This window comes from Sciurus vulgaris (genome assembly GCF_902686455.1).
Source record: "Sciurus vulgaris genome assembly, chromosome: 11".
Taxonomy (NCBI): domain Eukaryota; kingdom Metazoa; phylum Chordata; class Mammalia; order Rodentia; family Sciuridae; genus Sciurus; species Sciurus vulgaris.
The window spans coordinates 29,311,480-29,332,835 of NC_136472.1; the positions used below are offsets into that span (position 1 = coordinate 29,311,480).

The following is a 21,356-nucleotide window of genomic DNA, read 5'->3' on the forward strand; positions in this document are numbered from 1 at the left end:
TAAAATAGAGTAATTTATCTAAATTCAGAAATTTCATAAGAGTTGTTGCAGAATGTGAACAAAAAGGAACAATGAATAGGAAAGAGAAAATAAAAGGTTCTGGGTATGGAAATATATTTAGTAAAAGGAAAAAGGAAATGTTTCTGGGTAAGAAAGTGCTTGTGTGATGAAATACATGAGGGTCTAAGTAAGTGCTAAGAAAGTCGGTGTAAGTGAAGGGCAAGTTTCAACAAGTTTGTGTGTAACTAAGTTGGTTATATGTATGTGAGACAGCTAAAACTATTGAAGGTTTTTCCTAAGGTGAAATACTAACGTTCTGATATAAACCAAAGTTTAATCTATATGGTAGAATAACATGGTAAAATGACAAGGATTTGAAACACTAATTTACTCTTAACTTTGTGTCTATTAAGTTTATTCTTTAGAACAATTAGTCTTAAAAATTGGGGTGTATACAATTATGGTTAAACAACTATTATAGAGTATTGTACTTTGTTACAGAGTATACATTTCTCTTTAAAAACTCAATTTGGTAAGATAAAAGTGTCAAGGTATTTGTGAAATGGTCACTAGTTGTATATTAAATGTGTTCATATTTTTCAGGACCACAAGTTTTTAAAGCAAGGAATTTATTAAGCTCTGCTATCCTCCAGATTAAACTTGTCTGTAATGGTAATTTTAAACTTATAAAGAGCAATTTTATTGGGGATTTATTTCTATCATTTAATGTTCTATTATAGGACCTGCTATCAATAGGGTATGTGTAAAATTTGTTACTTTTTACACTGAGATAAAGAATTTCAAATGTAAATGTATTTCTAAACATTAGAGTCTGATTTGTTTAAAGGTTAATATTGTGAAATATGAAAGAAACATGAAAACATTTTGCCACTTAATCACACAAAAGGAAAGTTAAAAGCTCTCTCAGCCTTTCTTTGATTCATGTTTTAGATACTATGTTAAATTGTGTTAATTATAAAGTTTATATAGACTCAGGAAACAGTATATGTAAACTACTTAATGGTATTTAAGGAAAAGAAGCAAAGATCAACATCAGAATTAGAACACTTAAGATCTGTAAAGAGCCACGCCTTACCTGAGATAAGGCTCTGCCTCCCACCTCACTGTGTGTAGAATAGCTCCAAAATAAGCCAGACTTCAGCTTATTTAAAGTTATAGTCAAAAGATTGGTTCTTGTTGTAAAAGTACTGTGATCTCAAATAGGGGATAGAATGTAGTTCTCAATCAAAATTCAAGATAGCTATTATACAAGCTGAATATATTTTTACTCTTGCTAATTTCATTTTGTAAAACTGTTACCTGTTAATGTTTTGCAGAAGTAGCTGCTCCAAGAACAAACAACCTAGGTAACTTGTGATAATAAGCCATCACCTATAGAATAGATAGTGGTAACTTCCAGTACTAATGCAGACTCCAGTTAGATAAAAGGGTAAATAACTGTAAAGTTATGGACATTAAAGTTAAAGCCCATTACTCTTCATTTATGATTGGTGAGACTGGCTTGCTGGATAATTAAGATCAAACTTAGAAATTGGAGTTAAATACAGAGGTCAAGAAAAGTCCATATTTGGGTCTTACCCTCAACGTTAGCCTGAACCCAGGGAGTAAGAGAACTTCTCTAAGGAGCGTTGCAACTCTGGGTCACACAACCTCCTGATCAAGGAGATTGTTGAGACTAGAGGATGAAAAATTATCCAGTGCATCTGCTGCAGAGGAGGGTCATGGAAAAGGGGAAACATCCCTTGATGTTTCTAAAGGAAGTCACCTCATCAAGAGACCCTGCCTAATCAAAGTCACTGGTGGAGCTAAGGAGCCGCTCTTAAGTTCTGTACGAGTGATCCCTGTGGGAACTCAGCTGACTCTTTAACAAGACAGGAACCAGGTCAATTTGACCAGCTTGATCTTAGATACCCAGCAAAACAGTTAAAACCAAAATATAGCCATTCTTGGGCATTTAAAGGAAATAATAATTAAATGTAACTTAAGATGTACACTTGTATTAGCCCACTAGAATAAAGGCTGGAAGCTACAAATGAAAGAAAGATTCTTCAGCAAATGTGCCTGATAACTATCAAGAGAAACTGCCAGAGTCAGAAGTTTTTAGTCAGTTTAAGACCTTCCTAAGCTACACAGGTAGACTTAATCTATGTTTGCTAATATGATTATCTATTCCTAAGTAACAGAAGTATAGAGATCTCTAGTAAACACAGGTTATACCAATAAAGGGATATTTTACAAAATCAGATGACATTAAGTAGCTTAACTATATTTTCTGGGGACATCTATGACAATGTTAAAGTCCCCAAATAAAGGGTTCTCTCCAGCCTTTGCTAGGCCTAGTTATGGGAACAATTTCTCAGTTCTTCCACATCCTGGTGAGAGATTAACTTCTGTCATTTTCATGATACTCAGTGGCATGTTTCAGATGCTGCAACATTTACTTTGTGCTAATCTCATTTCAGTACTCATGTCTTTTTGTTCTTCTATCATAGAAGCAGCCGCCCCCAGATGACTTTACAAACTGCTCTTCCCCAACCAGGCTTCTTCCTGGGACCCCTTGATTGACCCGATTTTTAGAAAAGGAACTCCAAGCTGCTTGCCCCACGCCACCCACTTCCAGCTCGAAGAAGCTAGAGCGGTCATCGACCTCCTTCCCCAGCAGCATGGAGTTCCTGAGATTAGAGGGGGGAATGAAGCCAGAATTGGGAACAGGTAGTTAGTGTAGAAATAAGGGATCAGGTCAAATCAAGGAAATGGCCATAAAATCATCTGCCTCTGGAAGTTAGAAACTGCCCCTGGAAGAATGGAATGTCAAGGATCTCCGGAGCCCATTGATTACCAAATTTACCTGCCTTTATCAAGGACTGTTTATCAAGGACTGCAAACAAGGGGCTGCTAATTGGTGCCCGCCCCCTCGGCTCTTGCCTGCCTGAAATCGCCTAGTTACCTTCATCAGGGAAAGAGTAAGTGCTGTACAGGTGCTAATGCTCAGGCAACAATATCAGTCCCTCCGCCAAGGAAACAATTTGGGGGAAGAATATGTAGAGACAGAAGTTCCATGATTAGAACTTTCCGAAAAGAAAATGGGGAAATGAAAGAATGAACATTTTTTTAAGCTGTTTTAAAGAGTGAACATTTTTAAGCTGTAAGCTGTTCTAAAGAATGAACATTTTTTTATCTCAACTCCCTAAGGTCTCCTGCCCATTGTCTTAACTCTCTGATGTCACCCTCCTGGTTATCTTAACTCCCTGAGGTCACCCTCCCAGTGATGGGAGCAAAAGCCCCTAAAAGCTGTTCCAGGAAATAGCCCCAAACAGAGGGTAAAAGAGTAAATTGGGCTAGATGACTAAATAGTGCTCAAACAGTAGGATTACCAGAAACTATTGACCAGAATCTACAGCCTGTTGTAAAACATTGTGAAACATGTTGTCAGCAAACCCAGACCCCCTTTGAAATTTCCTGGCAGCTTTGTTCCCCCTTTTCCCCCTTTCATGTGTGACCCCTCCCGATGTGTGGTTTCTGCCTTTATAAACCTACAAGATTTTCTGCTAGGGACTCGACTCCTGGAGTTGGGTCCCAGCGCGCTGGAATAAACACCTCTTGCAGTTTGCATCAAGTGACGCCTCCTGCGGTTGATTGGGGTTGCCGTCCATCCATGGGACAGAGTTGGGGTTTCCTTTTTTGGGGGCCTTACACCACTACATAAAGTATGACTTTTTTTTTTTCTGTTGAAAGAGCTATTTATCACATGTGTAGTCACCTGACTTGATCCACTTGACTTGGATCATCTCAACTCAGTTTGAGTCAAAGCCAGGACCTCTGGCATTGTATCTCAAAGCTCTTGACCCCATAAACATACACAGTATCTGTAACTCACATCTTCTGGTACCTTCTCCTCTTCACAGAGCATGCACGCATACTCCTGGGAGCACTCTGGGATCACCTCACCATCCTGGGAAAATCCCCAAACCCCACCCTCAACCCTGAGAAGCACGGGGTTTTTGCCGTTGTTCCGCCCTGCTCCTGGTAAAGACCGAGTGCTTCCTAGAACTCTCCTCTTGTGCCAGGAGTCCCGTTGGTTTACTTGAGCCTGTCGCCCACACTTGGCTTGATGTTCTACCACCTGAATCTTGAGTTGAAAGGAAGACAGAAGCAGCCTTTTCCTCCCATGGAAGGCCCGATTCCTTCCTTCCAGTGCCAGAGAGACTGTCAACTGGCTTCCTTTACAGAGGTCCCAGAGCATCCCTGGGTTTCACGAGCTCCAGCAGCCCTCCCTGAATTCCATTTCTGTTTCTCCTGGCTATATTGGTTTCTGAAGAACCTTGAAGAGTCCAGAATTGGTTGATATACTTTTTTTAATTAAAAAAGTAAACTAGTGGAAGAAATTTGTCTTTGAAAAATAAGAATCACACCTGGACCTTGGGAGTGGGCGAGGAGAGTATGGTGGCAAATCCAAGTGACCAACAAAAGCCATCAGTTGGTGCCAGAAGCCTTTTCATTATCTGTGAAATGCTAACAGCCCTGCGCTGCCCATTCACAGCCTTAGTGCTCAGATGCACAAGGATTTCGCAGAGAAACCGAGGTGGGTATGATTTGAACGGCTGAAAAGTCTAGAGATGGAAATGGAAGACCCCAGGAGCTTTCCAAACAGTTCATGTCTAAATCCTCACCCCAAGAGGATGATAGGAGGTAAGGCCTTTGGCAAGTGATTAGGTCCTGAAGCCAAAGGGAGATTCCTCACCATCTCTGCCACATGAAGTCACAAAAAGAAGATGGCCCTCAGCAGATACTGTATCTGCCAGCACCTTGATCTCAGTCTCGCCAGCCTCCAGAACTATCAGAAATTAATCTTTATTGTTTATAAGCCATCTGGTTTCTGGTATTTTGTTATAGCAGCTTGAACAGACTAAGATACCAAGCTTATCACCAGAGATTTTTTTTTGGACATTTTTGAATTAAATTTTATTTTTAATTTTCAGAAGTAAAAAAGTTACAACACATGATATAAACTGCTGACACTATTGATATCAAGTTAACCTCATACATGAATGCTTTCCTTTCTTGAAAATATATTTATATCACATCCTTTAAAAAAGAAACTAAAGGATATTTGTGCTTATTAAAAATTTCTGTAATAAAATTCTAATACATCCATGTTTTTCATGACACTTGAAATACTGTTATATGTCAATTTAACCCTTTAAAAACATCACTTTTCACAATGAGAAAGTAGAAAACAATAAAAGGAACAAGCCTGAATCATTTATTCTCTTTGTCAAAAGATAACAGATTAAGTGTGGAGATCAACATGACCATGGAGACCAACCACTTGTTTCTAACCTCTAGCTCAGGAAAATATACATGATAATGCACAATCTACTGGTGCATATGAATTCACTATCCAATTCTTCCCTATTTTATAAGGAAATAAATTAGGTTTAATGTTTAAGAAAGGAATCAATTTAACATAATTGCTATTATCACAATTTAAGAAATGTCCACAGGAACCTCTTACAAAACAGGTTACTACCCATTCACCCCATGTGGGAGATTAGGCAACCCTAAATCCACATAAGGAAAAAATTCAAAACATTTTGTCTTCACACATATTACTTTTCCTCTGCACAAAGTTCAATTAAATGCCTTTGAAAGATCACTTGATATGTGTCCCTCAAGAGCTCATGTTCTAGAAGCTTGGTGCCTACTGTGGCAATGTTGAGGTAGTGGTACCTTTAAGAGGTGGGCCTACTGAGAGGTCATTTCTGACCCCTCCCCACTCTGTCACACCCTCCTGCATGGATTGTGATATCATCCACTATGAAGTGGTATAACCAGAGCCAGTACTATGCTACCTGTGGACTTTAAACCTCCCAAACCGTGAGCTAAATAAACATTTTCTTCTAGCTTCGGTATTTCATTACAGCAACTGAAAACAGACTAATACACTTGTATCTATTTTAGCAACTTTAAAATGGTTGTTTTTCATTTGTATTAATAAAAATCATAACACCATTTTTTAAACTGCAAATGGGACTCTCATTGTGTAAGAAAATGAAATAGCAAGTTCTTATGTCTGGGTAATTATTAACGAGTGCGACTGAAGCTCTCAAATTATTTTCAACTCAAAGACAGGCTACTGGAGTCATCTCTTCATCCGAGTGATTACCTTTTAGTTCCAATTCCCCTAAATTTTTTTGTCTATAGCTAATAGTTTTCCTCTCGTTCTTAGGAACTGCATCATCAGCGTAGAGTTTTGTCATTTTAACGGCTACTTCTTCAGATCAAAACCCTAAAAGTTTCCTAAGAGTTTTCAGACTGTTTGCATTTAAAATGCCTGGGATCAGGGTCATATCTGCGGGGGCGCCTAGCACATAAAACTCATGCCAGGGAAGTGTGCCTGGCGCATAAAGACCCATGCCAGAGGTTGGTAATCTTCCTCTGGAGGATGATAGCAAGGACTCGTCATAAGTTGGGTGCTGCCAAGGCCTTCCCTGGAAGACGATAGCAAGGACTCGTCGTAAATTGAGTAAAGCTGGAGCCCCTTCCTCAGAGTGTTAATCTCTCTTCCTTTTTTGTTTTTCACCAGAACTCACAATATTACGCGGATTAATCATGTTTAATAAAGTTCTTCGGTTGAAGGATGATGGGAACACAAACAGTTCATATGAGTTAACTCAATTCCAGTAAAATAAAGTTCATTTGTTTACACAAAGCACTAATATTCCTATAGGGAATGGTGGACATTCTGAAGCAATATGTCTTGTGATGTTTTTGTTAACTTTTACAAGACTCCCAGACATCTAGTTGCATATAAGTGATTCTCTTAGCTTCAGTGATCAACATATTTATTACATCTGGTTTCTTCTGCAAAGTAATGAGCCTCCCACAGAAATACATTATATTTAGTTCAAAAGAAAAGTTTTAGTTCTTTTAGATGAAGATTTTTTACTCTGAAGATAATAACTTGGTTCTTAATAGTATGATATGATTTAACATAGCATAGACATGTAATTATAGTCATGAAAAATTAATAACAAATTACTAGAAGTTATAATTAATCTTAGCAGTAAGAAATCAAATAGAAGTTAAACTTCAAGGAAAAACAGGTGGTATACAACAACTTGCCTTTGTAAGTTTCGAGTCAAGGATACTTCATTGTGGGGAAGTGTCAAGTAAGATAAGATATTACCAGATGGCGCCTGTTGGCTAAATGCCCAAATCCTTCTTCTGTTATCTATGCCCTTGAAACTCCCTCCTTTATTCTTAGTAAGTTTGTAAAGGGTATAAAAATTGCTGGTGAATTCAATAAACTTGTCAGCAACCTAACACTGACCTGAGTCTGTGTGGTTGCTGTCCATCGCCGACGCTGCGCCGCCTAATCTCTCGGGGCTTTTACATTTCAGGCCATCAAGGACCCCTGGACTCTGCTGCTTGGGCTGGTCCCCGGCACATATCCTTCCCCCTGCTGCTGCTCCCATTCTGTTCTGTGGTTTGCTTGATAACTGGGGGCTCAGGGGAGAGCCTCCTTCCTGCCAGTCCTTATGCTGTTATGTATCTCGATCTGCTCCAGCTCACTGCTAAATTTAAATACCTTTCAACTCATTTTCAAGCATCTTTCTGGGAATACCCCAACTTTGGGGGATCCAGATTTTGAAACCCCTGAAGCTTTTCACCAAGAAGATTGAGACATGAGGCCTTTCCATCAACTTTTTTCTCATTGGTGGGCCTCTCAGAATCTGAGCTGCTTCTCTACTGTTCGGACGGAGGACTCCCCCCGCCACACACACCCTGTACTTCTTCCCTTTGGTACTTTAGGCATGGCGACATCCAGGAGACCATGGAGAACCTCTGCATCCAGACCCCACAATCATGGATGCAGCCGCAGCGTTGAACACCAGTACTCCAGCCCGAACACGTGGGACCCAGAGATTTGTTCTAAAACGCTTTTGGGGAAGGCAAAAGCCAGTAAGCACGCTGGTATTTGGAAGTAGACATGCCCACAGGCACATCCCACCATGCCTCTCAGCAGCTCCTGTGCCAGCAGCTGTGACCTTGCAAGGACCCTAGGGGACACTGCATCAGCACTTAGAAAATGCTCCACCAGTTCGGGTCATGTCTTTCCTTATTTTTTGGTCTGCCCCAGACAGTATTTTTCACCTATAACCTACACTAGAATATTAAAAGTAAGAAAATTATCCCATCCCCAAAGGGAATCATAAAGAATGGGAACAAAAAAATAAAGCAGGCATGAATTTGAGAGGACATAGAATTTATTGACTATAAAAATAAACCCATCTCAATAGAAACCCCAAGAGATCCCTTTAACCTTCCAGGTACCTGTAGGCCCTCCCACCCTAACCCCAATAAAAACACCAGTTTGTATACACAATGCCCAGGGAGGACTAACAAGATGCGAAGCACCCAAACACGGCAGGTACTCAGCTGAAGGGGTGACGACTGGGAGTCCACTGGGTTTGAGCTCCCAGATGCTGGACCAGAGGCGGCCATCAGAGCCCCGAGCGGGTGGCTGGCCGGAGGGTCTACTCCTGCAACGCGTCCTCCAGCTGCTTCACCATCCAGTCGTACTTCTGTTCCTTGAGCACGTGACTGAACCGACGCATGGCTAGAGGGTCCACATGGGGACAGAGAGGAAGTAAAGGCTTCGTAGGTTTTCAGGTGGGACCCAGAGGTACCAGGTCATAGTGGACCGTCAGAGCCCGTATCAGGCACCCCGAACTTCAGCCCTCCCTCCTTTGGGATGGATTCCCAAGTCAATCTGTTATGCCTCTACCGTTTTTTTTGTTGTTGTTGTTGTTGTTTTGAGTGGGGGTACTGGAATTGAACTTGGGGGCACTCAACCACTGAGCTACATTCCCTGCCCTACTTTGTATTTTAAAGACAGGGTCTCAGTTGCTTAGTGCCTCCCTTTTGCCGAGGCTGGCTTTGAACTAGCGATCCTCCTGCCTCAGTTTCCTGAGCCACTGGGATTATAGGCGTGTGCCACTGTGCCCAGCTATGAGGTTCTTTTTGAACTTTATTGTCATATCATTAGCCTGCCAGAAATTGCAGGGTCTCATATTGTGCCCTGCAGGGTCCCTGTAACCTGGCCCTACTTGCCTCAAGTCTTCAGTCTGCTTTCCACACTAGACCAAGAGGCATTATCACCACGTGAGGACCCATGACTCACCGCTATATCCCTAGCGGTGGAACAGTGCCTGGCATGTAACAGGTTGTCATTGTTCCAATGTCATGTTCTCCACCATGTAGCCCCCAGAGACTCCCACGGTCACCTGTCTGTCTCCCCCTTTGTACTGCCAGCTCCATGAGGGAGGAGTACCGCTCCTTATTAGCTTATGGTCCCAACGCCTTGCCCAATTGCAGCGCAAGACAGACCCAGAAGGTGTAATGAATGAATCGATTGGTGCTCAAGGCACAGACCTCTTCCTGCTTACAAAGGAGTGTAATTAGAAACGACCATGGAAACAGGAGGCCTGAAGCTAGTGGCTGCTAAAGAAAAAAATGAAACAGAAGGGGAAGATTCGGGAACTGAGCGAGAGAACAGCTGAAGAGTGTCTCTCAAGGATGCCAGGGCTGGGAGGTCCCCCACTCACCCAGTTTTAGTCGAAGGGGATTTTCTGCAAAGATGACACGGAACCAGCCAGGCTCCTTGCACATGTAGGATTTGCCGCAGGACAGCATCAGCTTGTTGTCCAGGAAGCGCCGATGGAGGAGCAGCTCTTCCTCAAATGTGCACGGTGCCAGGTACTAGCAAGGGCGGAGGACAGAGCTGAGCCAGAGACGCCCCTGGCAGGTCAGCCCGCCCGAGAACCCCCGTCTTCACTCCCGGGGCTCACCGACCGCAAGTCGACCCAGACATAGAGGCCAGAGCCGCGATCGAGAAAGGGAATCTTCAAGGCCCTCAGCTTCTTGGTGATGTACTTGTGAGCTGCACGGAGCCGGGAGTGATTGGCAGGCAGGTACACTTTGTCAATCCACTCTGGACGGGTGGAGGGAGAGACCTGTCACAGATCTTATGCAGACAACTGTTGAGGTTTGCTTTCCAAATGTTCTTTGCCTGGGCTTCATGGAAACTATTTCTATCCAAGATGAATTACCTTATATTTGAGCTGATGGTGTCCACACCCAACATACCCATCTCTTACTGAAGGCTCTGGAAGAGACTTTGGGCTTTTCAATGGTTCAGTAGAGAGTGTCCCCTTTGGGTTCACACCCCTGAGGTGAGAGTCAGGGTATTCCATGAAGGGGTAGATGCTACTTTCCCCAGCTGGACAAGTAGGCAGTTACTCAAAATCTTCCTTGCCTCCTGCTTTAGACCTCACAAAACAGAGGTGAGAGGAGCTCAGGGATGCTTTGAGCCCAGTTCTCAGCATTAGCAGCACAAAGAACCAACAGAGCTTTGAAAAGCCCCGATGCCTAGGTTATACCTCTAGATCATCTGAATCAGAATCCTTCAGGGAGGTAGCCCATACATCGGTATTTAAGTATTTAAGCTCCAAGATCATTTCCAAGTACATCCAAGGTTGAGAAACAGGGTTCAGGGGGCTGGGATCTGGTCTCTGTCAAATATCAAAGATCCTGATTCTGTGTAAGGAAGCCTCCAGCTGGATTTCTCTATTTTCCCCGTCTAAAGCTGAATGCAAATGGTTTTCTAACCCTTCTACTCTAAGGATATTAGTGTGGGCTCGTTATATTGTAGGCATTGATTCAAGTCTTCCAGTCTGGCATCTGTTTCATTACGTTACGGGCAATTAAAGAAAGGGGATCTCTTCTAAGCTTGGGCCAGGGTACTATAAGAGGGATGCTCCTCTGAGACACTCCCTTGAGGCCCAGGGGAACAGTGAATCTGGGGGCCCAGATCTAAGCATGCCAACTGGCCCAAATGGCCATTCTCCTCTGGCTACCTTGGAAAATGAGATTAACTGTATTGGAAGAGTAGGGGTGTTCCTTTATAATCTGAGATAAGCAGGACCCTGGGAAGGGATCACAGACATTCACAAAGACTGAGCCGTGGGTAGGCCTGGGACAATGAACAGGGTCTGGTGTGTGGAGGGCATGTCGGAGGCCCCCCCAGAGTCCAGAATTCCCCAGGGCCAGGAGGTCCAGCCAAGAGGCTGCCCTGGGGTGGAGCTCGGTACCTCTGTCCTGGAGCAGTCGACACAGCTTGTACTGGGTGACGCCAGAGATACTGTGGAGGTAGCCAAAGGCACTCACAGCAGAGGCCACCTCTCTGTTGTGGGTGTACAGAGCACCAAAGCAGAAACCAGAGATGCCAAAGTCCTAGAGGAAGAGAAGCAGGGGAAGGAACGTCTGGTTTGTTTGCCTTTTATTCCTGAATCCCCTTCCTTCCAGACCCAAGGATGGGCAGCTGGGCTTACCTTGCTGGTTCCCCAGATCACATGAGTCCTTTTGGGGTCAGGCAAACTGGAGAAGAAATGGGGGGGGGGGAAATCAAGATTATAAATAAGTATTTGACTTGGGGGTCTATGAGTGGAAAGGGGAAAGTAGACTTGAGGTCCTTTCTAGATAATAGGGCCCAAGGGCTCCAAGTTCAAGAAACAATTGCCCCAGTTAAGCCAGAAAGTCAACAGATGAACCAGCCCAAGTGCCCACTGAGTGAAGTGCAGTACCCACAGCCCAACTAGGACTCTTCTGCACCTGGTTCAAAGCCACACGCTGGCTTGGCTCTCCAGACATGGACTGCCCGTTATTTCTAGAACATGCTTGCCTGTTTCTTATTGTCCCAACTTGGGTAAAGCTGTTCCTTCTACCAAGCATGCCCTTCCCTTGCTTTGTTGGAATCCTGTCCCCAGGGTCAAATACTACCCTTAAGAAATTTCTGCTCTTGGTCTATTTTTTCCTTGCGTTCTACTTCCCAGGACCTTCTGTGGGACTTTGAGGGCAAGGTAGAAAGTATGTTGTAAAAGGTCAAGAGAGCTTATATGCAAAATGGCATTTGAACTAGAGGATACTTGGGCGGGAAAGCGACACATTGGTCATATTTACAATCCACTTCTTAGGACACATCCAGTTAAGCAGATGTCCCATAAACTCACCCTGAAAAGCAGGCACCTCATTCCTACCCCAGCCGAGACAAACTTACCTTTCTATGCTCAGAACACTGTGGAACGTGATGGATTTGTCAAACACAGACAGCATGTAAATCTCATCTATGATCACGTGTAGATTATGCCTATAGTTGGGTGAAGAGGAAGAACAAGATCTAGCTTCTCACTGTAATCCTAACTCATTTTCGTTGATGTCCTTCTCTGGATACAGCTCAGATGGTCCTATCATCCCAGCAGCACATCCCAGCCTCCCGCGGGGCACAGTAATGTCCCCTCACACCCAGCTTAGGGGTACTGAGAAGGAGTAAGACCCAAAAGACACATGAGAACATCTTATCTAACCTTTCAACCATTAAGCAGAGATCAGTGTCTCTGGTCTTGCCAAAGACAATGGGGTCTGTGACCATGGACTGAAACCGTGTCCCAGAGTGCTTTTATCTGTAGCATCTGGCGTTTCCAGCCAGGGTCTGGATCAAGTAGTGGTACCTACTGGGCTGTGGGCACCCGTGCACCATCTTGTCTGCTCTCCAACAATGCTCTGACTGTGAGTGGTCATGACCATTTCACAGATGAAAAGGTTTAAAGACGTAGCGTCAGTTCCTCCAAGTAGCAGTACGAGCTGGTATCTAAACTCAGCATTGAGGAATTTGCCCACAACTCTTGCTTTCTTTTTCCTGTCCCTATGCCCTGTCACCAATTGGCCTGGTTAGTCCTGAAGTATGAAAAAAGTCCACACGTTCTAAAAAACAGAAGATTATCTGCCTTAACTCATAGGGTTATTTCAGAAGTCTGGGGAGAACAGGTGTTGATGTGTTCTTAGGAGGGGGCGTGAAAATTCTACAGAAAGAAGCTTTGTCTCACAAGGACTGAGAGCATCTTCCTTGGCACCTCAGTCCAAGTAATGCGGGAAACAGATGATTCTGCTGTAATGAATAGAAAAGCAACAACACTACACTATGACCACTATACAGGTGTCCATACACGGGAAAAGTCTAGAAAGGAAAGACAAAAGTGTCGGAAATGGTAAGCACATGGGTGCCTCAGCCTCCATTCCAATCTCAAGGGTTACATACGTTGTTCTTTGAACAATGCGCACCAAGAATATTTAGGTAAATTACTTTTTCTGCCTTCCTGACTATGGGTGACAAGAACCCCTTCCAGGGACACCAAGGGATGGAACCCATACCTTGTGGCAAATTCCAGATATTCCATCAGCGAGTCTCGGGAGTAGACGTCACCCAGAGGATTCTGAGGGTTGGTGAGCACAAGGCCTCTGACCTTTTTTTCCTAAGAAGGACCCAAACATAAATGAAGGGAATACAAATCCTTTATAGCTACCCCAAATTTGGCCAAGGATCCTTTATGGGCATCACAGTTTGATCTTAAACGTGCCCTAAAGCCCAGGTTCTAAAGGCTTGGCGGCCAGCCTGTGGTGCTCTTGGAAGGCGGTGGAACCTTCTGATGTGTGGCCTAGTGGCAGGAAGTTAGATTGTTGGGTTTGCCCTTAAAGGCGATATTCACACCCTGGTCTCCTCCTGACTCTTTGCTTCCTGGTCACCATGAGGTAAACAGATTTCCTCCACCACACACCCCTGCCACGATGTTCTGCCTTGCCACAGGCCAAAGAATGGGGCCAAGTGACCATGGAGTGAAACTGAGCCAAAATAAATCCTGCCTCCTTTATGTTATCTCTTGGATATCTTGTCACTGTGAGAAAAATCTGACAACAGATCAGGACATTCAACCTAGGACACCTAAAAAAGCTGAGACGGGATCTTGAGGCCGCAATTACCGAACTGCCTGCAGAGTGGGAGAAGCAGCAGCTCTGGGGCTGCCTTGAGCAGGACTCCCAGCTCCTGTGGGGACATTTGGAGGTCTCTTCTAACTAGAGCTCACCAGGTCTTGATGAGCGGGTTGTAGCAGAGCCTCTGTTCTCAACCCTTTCCGTGTCAAGCCGTGGCCCCCTGAAAATATGGTTCCTTCCTTACCTTCTGCCTAGCTTCAAGCAGGGTTTTCTCCAACTTGTCCACAGTGAGCTGGAAAGGCTGGGTGTTGTCATCAGTTATCTGGAAGAAAGCCACCACTGAGCAATGCCCACGGAAAAGCTTCTGGGTCTGGACTCCGCATCCCCAAGAACCAGTGCAACGTGGCTTCTTCACCCCCATTTCTCCAACCCCCCCCCACCATCACGGATGAGTGCGGAGTAAGGTCCTCTATGCTTCCCAAGCGTCCCAGAACCAGCCGGTGCCATGGGCTGAACCGTGAAGGGCCCATTCTGACCTCACTTTCCAGGTGGACGGGAATCAGCTCAACTTTCGCATACAGGCGGGAGCTGAAGGCGAAGCCACCATAGAAGGGAGTGGGGACCAGAAAGGCCTCTGGAAGCACAGGAAGACAAAGCTCTCAGTGCAGGCTCTTTCAGCCAGCCTGCCAGGCCCCCAGGCTGACAGCAAAGCCACCTACACAAGACATCACTTTGGCAGTCCCTTCTATCTGGGGGTTGATGTTCTTGGGCTTGGGCTTCATTAAAAAAAATGAGGGTGGGTGGTAATTGGAGATTGAACCCAGGGGTGCTTAACCACTTAGTAACATTCCAGTCCCTTTTTATTTTGAGACAGGGCCTCACTAAGTTGCTAAGGCTGGCTTTGAACTCATGATCCTCCAGCCTTAGCCTCTCAAGTTTCTGGGATTGCAGGCATGTGCCACCATGCCCAGCGAAGTTTATCTACTCTTACAGACATAATTTGGAGAAGAAAACTACTTCACCACCCAAAAGGAAACTAGACCAGGAGAAGAGGAAGGGTCATTGTTGTGAATGGCTCAGAATCGGGGACATGGGTCATGCTGGGTCAACTAGCAGATGGACATGGTCATCAGGAAAGTTTGTGTGCTCCAGGCCAAACAAGTCCGTGCAAGAAGTTCTCCCGTCATCTGGACCTGTGACCTCTTCCGTTCTTTTCTCCCCATCCTTTTGGCCTCGATGAGCTAACCAAGGACCCAAGCCTTTCATCTTGGACACTTCCTTGTATGTAACCAGAGCTTGTTAATACCTGAGCCTTTTGCTTGGGCGGTGCCAAAAGGGAGATTGAGAACAGACCTCCGCTTTATGTGGTTCAGAAATAATTGGCGCTTTCTGAGGAGGTGGGGGATCTATGAAGTCTAAGCCCGTCATCAGGGCTCCCGTATTACTCTCGAGTCCAGCTACGAACATGATGACTTGGCAGCCACTGTCAACACTCCCAAGGTGTCCCTCCTCGAGGACTGTTGTGTTTCTTTTCCATATTAAATGAGGAATCCAAATCCCTTGCTTCCCCAGAAATAATAACAGCCAACGTAGAAGTGCCAGCTCTTTGGGGGAAGCAACTCACATCAAGATGCTCTTCTTCCTTAAGCCCTAGTGCCTGGCTTTTCCTGCCCACGTGCCAGTATTTCACCGAGAGGGAAGCAGAGCCCACTGACTCACCACCTGGATCGCAGAGAACCATGGCCAGGGCAGAGAAGATGGAACAGCAGCCATTTAAAACCACCACCTGAAGGCAGAGGGGGAAAAAAAGCAGTACCCGTGTAAGAAGGTGAAGATGTGGCCACGCCATCTCCCACCCCCTAAGGGTCAGGCACCAGGAGCCTCCTCAGCTGGGGTCCACTGGCCTTTACTCTGCCCTGGCAGTCTCCACTGGTTCTCCCGTATTCCCCAGATAATGCAGAGGATCCCCCAAGAATGCCGCCCCCCCCCCCCCAAGGCTGACTCACATTTTCTGGATCAAGATGAGTGGGCGCCTTGCAGTAATAGGTCAGGAACCGAGCCACTTCTTCCCGCAGGCTGTGGACATTCAGGGTCTAGATGTCAGGCTCTCTCAATGAACACAGTGTCCAACCTGAAAGGGATCTTTACCACCCAGTCCAACCTCATAGGGAACCCTCATAGGGTTCTAGACCAAGGCCATCCGCCCTCCCCCAGGTCACAGTGGGTGAGAGTTGGATTTTGAATTGAGGCGAGGCTAGTGGACACACCAGGCTGCTTCTGCTGAGGTTTCTCTCTGGGCATTTCCTGGAAGCTGTTATCAGAGAACTATGAAGACAGCCAACCATAAATATGGTGCCTCGAATTCCTCCCTGGTTGAGGACAGTGCCGTGGACAGGAGATTCTGGGTGTGGAGGTCACTTACAATGGCTGGCCTCTCCAGTCGGGGTATTGCAGCAGGACCTCCTCAATGCAGTTCATGTCATTCTGACACAGCTGTTGACGAGCAGAGCATGGAGCAGCCGACCAGGGAAGCCCAGGAGGCCTCGGCCTGCTCCCAGTCTGCACGCGAGTGTGCGCTGCGCACTTCTGTGGCCTCCCAGGAGAAGGGTGGGAATAAATGCTGCATGCTCCTTGGTGAACGCAGGCCCCATTTGGCACAGACCGTGCCACACCATCCCCACCCCAAAGCTCCCGACTCTGGACAGCCAGCAAGGCCAGGAGCTGGGTGTGCCGTTCTGGAAGCCCTCCGTCCACTCCCTTTCCCTGCGTTCTTCTCATCACCCACATGAGACTGAGGAACATGCTAGAAGACTAGGCCTTGAAGGGGCGAGTCCAGCTCAGCCTGGAACACGACTTACCCTTTGGGTCATCAGGCCAGTGCAGAGCTTGTTCTCACTGATACCAAGGTTAAGAAAGCCCTGGAGGTGGAAGGGATCCGAGGTCAGCCCTCCTCCTACTCTGAGGACTCCTGCAGACATGCTCACGTCTCAGATGAGCTCAAAGGGAAGACTCAGCTGCCCCTTGAGGCAACTCAGTCCGTGTTTGACAACTTTAAGTGTCAGACCTTTCCAAGGACCCCAAATCTTACAGCCTACAAATGTCACCCTTCAGAGCCACAGAGATAATCGTATTATTCTCCATCTACCAGTCACTGAGTTACCACGTGCTAGCTGCTGGACTAAGTGCTTCATGTGAGTGGCCTTAACTTCTGAGAAGAGGGTGTTAAGCGATCCCCAAGGAAAAAGTGAAGGTGAGAAAAGTTGAGCCGTCTACCAGCCATGTGAACTTGCGTGGCAGGCGAGTGCCACCTGCCTGCCCCAGGGCCTGGACCCTGAACCCCGTGGGCCCCGATGCAGCCCTTCACAGAGCAATGGAGACACCCAATTCACCCCTCAGAAAGCAGATGGCCACTGTCCACCTCCCTGAGATGGGAACAGAGGGGAAAGCTTGGCTAGTGCCGTCCTCACCACTGGCTGGAGAGATGCTGTGACCTCCTTTGTTGGAGACCTTCTGTCTCCACCCTCAGAGTGACATCTTCACACCCCTGTCCACTTGCCATGGCACTCACTGGCCCTACCACTGCCACAGGGCCTTCCTTCCCGGTCGCTCCGAGCCCTTCCTGCTGTGAGGCCGTCATGCATGTGAGGCATCATGCTGCTCCTTCCTGGGAGACCACCCCAACACGGCTGGCTGGGTCAGCCATTGAGACGCTTTCCCAGACCACCTGAAGCAGAGCCCCTAGGGCTCTGGGAAACATCCACGTCCATTCCCCTGCTGGCCGGGAACATCCACCACCAGGCCACATTCCGTAATGGTAGGTTCACTCCCACTGTGACCAGCGAGACTGACCGACTCCTAGTGGTTAGGTGCTGGAGTTTAGGGAGAGACCGTGGGGTGGAGGGACCCAGACCTCAGCTCTCCAGCCTTCTGGGGCACGCCACCTCATCAGCCTTGCTGTAAGAGGCAGCAGGGCCCACGGTGCGGAATGAGGGCGAGAGGGCAGACAGTGTTGTTGGGACTGGGACTCTCACGCTGCCCCCCGTTCTTACCAAAGGGTTCTTCTCCTCGTGGTATTTGTCGCTTTGGTAGGCATTATAGTCCTGGAAGTGTGACTGGTAAAATACAGAGATGTCAACCCCACGGTTGGACAGGACGTGAGTGACAAACGAAGCTTCAAAATTGCTTTGTCGAGCTGGCCGGTCAGGTTGCCTAGAGGCCTCCTGGGCTTCCCTGGCCCTCTGCCCGTCACGTCTAGAGTCCCGGGAAAGGAGAGACTCCTGGAGCTTCTGGTCAACGGTGGCCTCAGACCACAGGAGGCTGATCATCTGGCACATGGTGTGGTTTATGATGTCCTCCTGCTCACAGATAACTTGAATGTGCTTTTCTTCTTCCAGGGACAGGCCCTGCCATTGCCTGGTTGTCAACTGCATGAAGTGATCCCCCATGATCTGCTGCAAGTTCAGCATCATCTCCAGCAGCTGAGCGGAGACCTCCCTGTCTCCGAGGCCCGCGTCACTTGTCTGGTCACAAGGTGTGGGGGCAGCATCTGACGGGTCACTCATATTCCAGGGAGTTTTGCTGTCCTCAGAAGCCTGACTGGAACCTACAAGAAAGAGAGGACAAGCACTGAAGCAGTCTCCCTGCCTCGGGTCCAGGCTCGGTGGGCACGGAACTTCCCCATCTCAAGCTCGTCACTGGATCTTCCTACCTCTGCCTCGGTTTCGGGCTTAGAATGGTTCAGGAAGTCACCTGCTCATTCAAGGCCAATGCCTAAGTGGACAAGCAGACACTCGTGCACCTCACTCAAGTGGCATTTGAATGTGCCTTAGGGCCCATTGAGGAAAGCAGGTACTGAACAGGAGCTCTCAGTTTTCCATCCTGTGCTTCAAGCAGAGCCTGCTTTATCAGGATCTAGAGAGCAAAAAACAGATTCTGCCGTCTAAAAACAATAAAGGCTGAGGATGTGGCTCAGTCGCAGAGTGCTCGCCTGGCATGTGTGAGGCCCTGGATTCCACCCCCAGCAGCAAAAAACAAAAAACAAAAAACACACACACAAAAAAAAAACTCAGTAAATCACTCTGCTAAAACAGAAGTCAGTAGGGTATTGTCTGATGGCCAAATCTGGCCTGTCACCGGTTTCTGTAGCTAAAGTTTCATTGGGACACACCATGTTTGTTGATTTATGTATTGATTATGGCTGCCTTTGCAAATGACAAAGTTGAATAGTCATGAGAGGCCACACAGCCCACAGATCTTCAACTAGTTACCATCTGGTACTTGACGGAAAAGGTTTGCCAACCCCTGCTCTGGAAATTCAGCTCTTCTTTTGCCCGTTTCCCCTGAAGGCTGCCAGACCAGATACCCAGTCCTTCCATGATATCTTGTGTGGCTTCCTGTAAATGTCTTCAACCTATTTGCTGAGAAGCTGCCTTAGCGATGGCCCCTGTGGAACCATCACCAGTGACCATAGCCTAGGAGGATGCTTCTCAAACTCTAAGTCCACCAGAATCACTAAGAGGCCCTATCAGACCACAGAGGGTGAAGCCAAACCACTGGACTTTGGTTCAGTATATATGGGGTCAGACCTGAGAGTCCTCATCTCCAACAAGTTCCCCAGACTATACTTGGAAAATATCTGACTGTTCAAACTGATATTATTTCTAAAAACATGAAAAATATACAGGTTATCCAAAAAATACGCCTTCTTATAGCTTCAAAGAAGCAATAAAATAAATTAGATCATACGAACCTAGAAGGTAAGGCAACTTGAGGCCAATGGCTGCCTTTAATTCTTTCAGACAATGTCCGTATCATCAGATAACAAGACCCCTATTACCAAAAATCTAGACTTATGCCCCTTCCACCAAATGCTGCAATTCCAAGTTTCTTTTTCTAACATTCCTCCCTGGTTACAAAACCTTATTGCTGCTTCTGCAGATTTACAGCACCAGCACTTCAAAGTACTAAATGCTTGAGATGTTCCCATGGCAACCTGCTCGTTTCCTCTGCGACACTCAATATCATTACTTGTTCAGTATCTGCCCAGATCAACCTCAGCGTCGTTTCCTTAGCACAGTGCCTGGCACACAGGGGACAGACACAGTTAATGAGCAGGAGAAGCACGGCCAGGCAGTGAAGAGAGGAGCCCAGAACGAGGACCTGGGCCATGGCAGATGGAACAACGGCTGCTGAAGCCACAGGACAAGCTGTGCCAAGGCTCACGGTGCCAACCCTGGCAACAGTGTACAATGAACTTTGTTCATCACAAGGGGACACACTGTGAAGCATGTGGACTACTGAGTGTCTACGCCTAGACGAACCCTTTGTTCCATGAGCAAAGGTACGAGCTGGCCAGAACTCCCTCTCCCACAGGAAGGGGTTACCTCGGTGGGGCTCCCAACTCTGGAGAGAGGCAAGCCTCACGTCCTTGAGGATTCCTGGACAGCATGGAGAGGTACTCCAGGGGCCAGGTGGACTCCCCTGGCTTAACTTTCCAGGGGTAGCATTCATCCCTGAACCTGAGGAGACTAGTATAAAGGGCCAAGATGGCGGCAGTGGCCCCACAACAGGGAGGAGTTTATCAACACCCTGGGCCTCGGCCTTCACCCAGGCCCAGACTCCCATATTAAGCATCTTCATCCTTCATCACTTCAATAACAAAATCAAAGACAAGACAGTTCTTTGGGCAGCTCTGTAGCATCAGCCTGGCCTGCCCGTGAGCCTAGGAGGTAAGCATTTATTTCAGTTCAGGGGCTCTCATGGAAGTACTTGCCATCACCAAGCCCCCACTAACCTGTCCCATCTCCCCAGCCCTCGGCCCAGGAGCCCAGCTACACAGGAAAGGGCAATCGGGATGGGACAGGGAAGCTGGAGGCCAATATGGCCCGAGGAGGGAGGGTATTTAAAGCAGTTAGAAAGAGAACTTCTCAAACAGGATGACGGAGCAGGAAATGGGGGTCACAGTAGGTAACTCAAAGACATGTATTTTCCTGGTAAAATATGTTTTCTGGAAAGGAAGTGAGTATCGGGGAGGCCAGGAGGAAGTCGAAGTTGGACCTCTGCCCAAACTTGCCTTTTCTATAGGAAAAGTAAAAGCCAGAGTCAGAAAGCCAAGGGTCGAATGCTTCTCTATTTCTTCTCTAGCAGAAGCTAGAGGGGAAATAAGGGATTTTTTAAGAAGTGGGTTTCATGAAATAGAAGGGAGAACAGGGGTGTAGAGAAAGGGATTGAGGGGCTGGAGCTGGGGTGGGAGGGGAGAGGAGGGGGGCTACAGAAAGAAATCGACCCAGCTCTGCCAGGTGCACGTAGGACCACCACAGCGAATTCCACTCTCATGCATAATCAAAACCATAATGAGCCCATTAAACAAATTCATAAGGGAACGCCAAGGTAGAGGAAGGAGATGGGGGAGGGGGCGAGGCGCAGTGCTGGGGACTGCAATGGAGGAAGAATGTCAGAGTGAGTCCCGGACTCCGTACGATTGTAATGCACTAACAAGGGCCCAT

General features: G+C 46.7%; 1 protein-coding gene and 1 long non-coding RNA gene across 2 annotated transcripts in view; one reads left to right on the forward strand and one right to left on the reverse strand.

The window, feature by feature from the left end:
- The first annotated feature begins 1,256 nt into the window (after positions 1–1,256).
- Positions 1,257–21,356, forward strand: part of LOC306639459 — a 288,549-nt gene continuing 268,449 nt past the window's right edge. The window contains exon 1 of the long non-coding RNA XR_013757653.1: positions 1,257–1,406. This is a non-coding gene — a long non-coding RNA (uncharacterized lncRNA). The remainder of the gene's footprint in view (positions 1,407–21,356) is intronic.
- Positions 8,545–18,429, reverse strand: ACCSL (1-aminocyclopropane-1-carboxylate synthase homolog (inactive) like). The gene is made up of 14 exons (XM_079102855.1): positions 17,901–18,429; positions 16,710–16,769; positions 16,274–16,344; positions 15,858–15,927; positions 15,571–15,637; positions 14,388–14,485; positions 14,096–14,173; positions 13,294–13,394; positions 12,143–12,232; positions 11,418–11,463; positions 11,178–11,319; positions 9,876–10,018; positions 9,633–9,786; positions 8,545–8,644 (listed from the first exon to the last, which is right to left on the reverse strand). Exons 1-14 carry the CDS (start codon positions 18,411–18,413, stop codon positions 8,562–8,564), a joined length of 1,716 nt encoding a protein of 571 aa, XP_078958981.1. The 5' UTR covers positions 18,414–18,429; the 3' UTR covers positions 8,545–8,561.